The sequence below is a fragment of the Alosa alosa genome, chromosome 21 (assembly GCF_017589495.1).
Source record: "Alosa alosa isolate M-15738 ecotype Scorff River chromosome 21, AALO_Geno_1.1, whole genome shotgun sequence".
Lineage (NCBI taxonomy): Eukaryota > Metazoa > Chordata > Actinopteri > Clupeiformes > Clupeidae > Alosa > Alosa alosa.
The window spans coordinates 27669411-27670979 of record NC_063209.1 but is presented as its reverse complement, the minus strand read 5'-3'; the positions used below and the strand labels follow the sequence as shown (position 1 = coordinate 27670979).

Sequence of the window (1569 nt, the reverse complement as noted above, 5' to 3'; positions counted from 1 at the left end):
ACAACACAAAAAACACTCAGAACCAAAGATTCTAGAACAGAATTACTGTTCTAGAATCTTTGCTCAGAACCTCCAACCACTTCTACCTGTCACCTGCCAACCACTTCTACCTGTCACCTGCCAACCACTTCTACTCATCTAAAATCGGCTCACTCTGTACAATGCAATCATTCGAGGGGGGGGGGTTATATGTGGAGGGAGTGAAAAAGATTAACGGGACATGTCAGTCTAGTGGGCATAACGCAAGCACTGTAAGCAGAGGTTGGCGGGCTTATTTGCGTCGCGGCTTCTGAGGAGGGCAAAGCCAAGCGCTCGTCATTTGTCTGTCGTGACAGGAGTGAGAAATTATCTGTCTGCCGAAAAAGATGGAGGGAAACAAAAGAACTATGAGGGAGCGATGCACCCTGAGGAAAGACATCATCAAAGAGTTTTTGGCGGAATTTCTTGGAACGTTCATCTTAATAGTGAGTACCCTGTTTCTAATAAGCGCGGAAGCCAGCGGGACAGGAAAAGACATCTGCTCTGTCGAGGGAGTTGAGAGGACACCCTGACAGATTATTCATATTAATGACATTATCTTTATTCTGACAAATATGCTTTGCACATTTTTTTAACAACCGTTAAAGACTACTACTTAGGCTATTTTGACAGTTTTATTAATTGTTAATTTGACAGGCTATTGAAGCAGAAGTATATCTTAAAATGTGACAGTTTCTTGTTTAATATATATTTTTTAAAGAAATCCTATTAATGACCGTCGCTAACGCATGACAGCAGCCCGCACTTTTGTGATTTAAATGAGATTATTCATTTTTAGTCTTTGATCACAGAGGGAGGCCGTTATCATTATGCTCCTTCCATGAGCATGAAAACTTCCATAAGACTGGTTCTCATATGGGGTTTAAAGACCATTGAATCCCATTGCTCCCTGGGACAACAGCATATCTGCATATATATGGCACAAATTCCCAATGAGGGTTTTCTCCAGTTACTCAGACTGTCCATGCAGTGTGTGCTTTGGCTAAGTGTAGTGGATGGTCTTAAATGGAGCATGAGATTAGGAGTAATAAATAAATAAATACAGTCTATATATATATATATCTTTGAAATAAAACCTTTATTCCACGTTTTTTGGTATTGTGGCTTTTGAAAATACATCATACTAAATATTTCAGCTATGTTCTCGAGAATGTATTTGAAGAGAGCCGTGGGACGTCACTTTACATCTGTAAAAGCATCGGCTTGTCACAAATGAAAATTGATTTCTTCTATAACTATTATTCTCCACCTCTCCCTCATTTTCCTCACGTTTTTTTCTCCGTTTTCTCCGCATGACCACGCGTTTGTGTAAATACAGTATACGCGCGTAAGCAAACATTTGATGGTGCGTGTGTTGAGTTGCGCGTGTGCCCGCTGAAGACCGTTATTTTTCAGCGGTGCCTCCTTCTTCCGATGGTGTGTTGATTGCTCTTAAATGTTGATTGCAATGCTAGTTGAGAAGGCTGAAGTCTGGAGCGCTGGTGTGTTTCAGGTGGCTTTTCACGGGCCAAGCGATGCCTTTGATCCAGA

The 1569-nt window shown here is 41.2% G+C and overlaps 1 protein-coding gene across 1 annotated transcript in view; it reads left to right on the top strand.

Moving 5' to 3' along the window:
- The first annotated feature begins 206 nt into the window (after nt 1–206).
- aqp9b (aquaporin 9b) overlaps nt 207–1569 on the top strand; it is a 20826-nt gene continuing 19463 nt past the window's right edge. The window contains exon 1 of the mRNA XM_048231827.1: nt 207–464. Coding sequence (XP_048087784.1) covers nt 366–464 — 99 coding nt within the window. The 5' untranslated portion in view covers nt 207–365. The remainder of the gene's footprint in view (nt 465–1569) is intronic.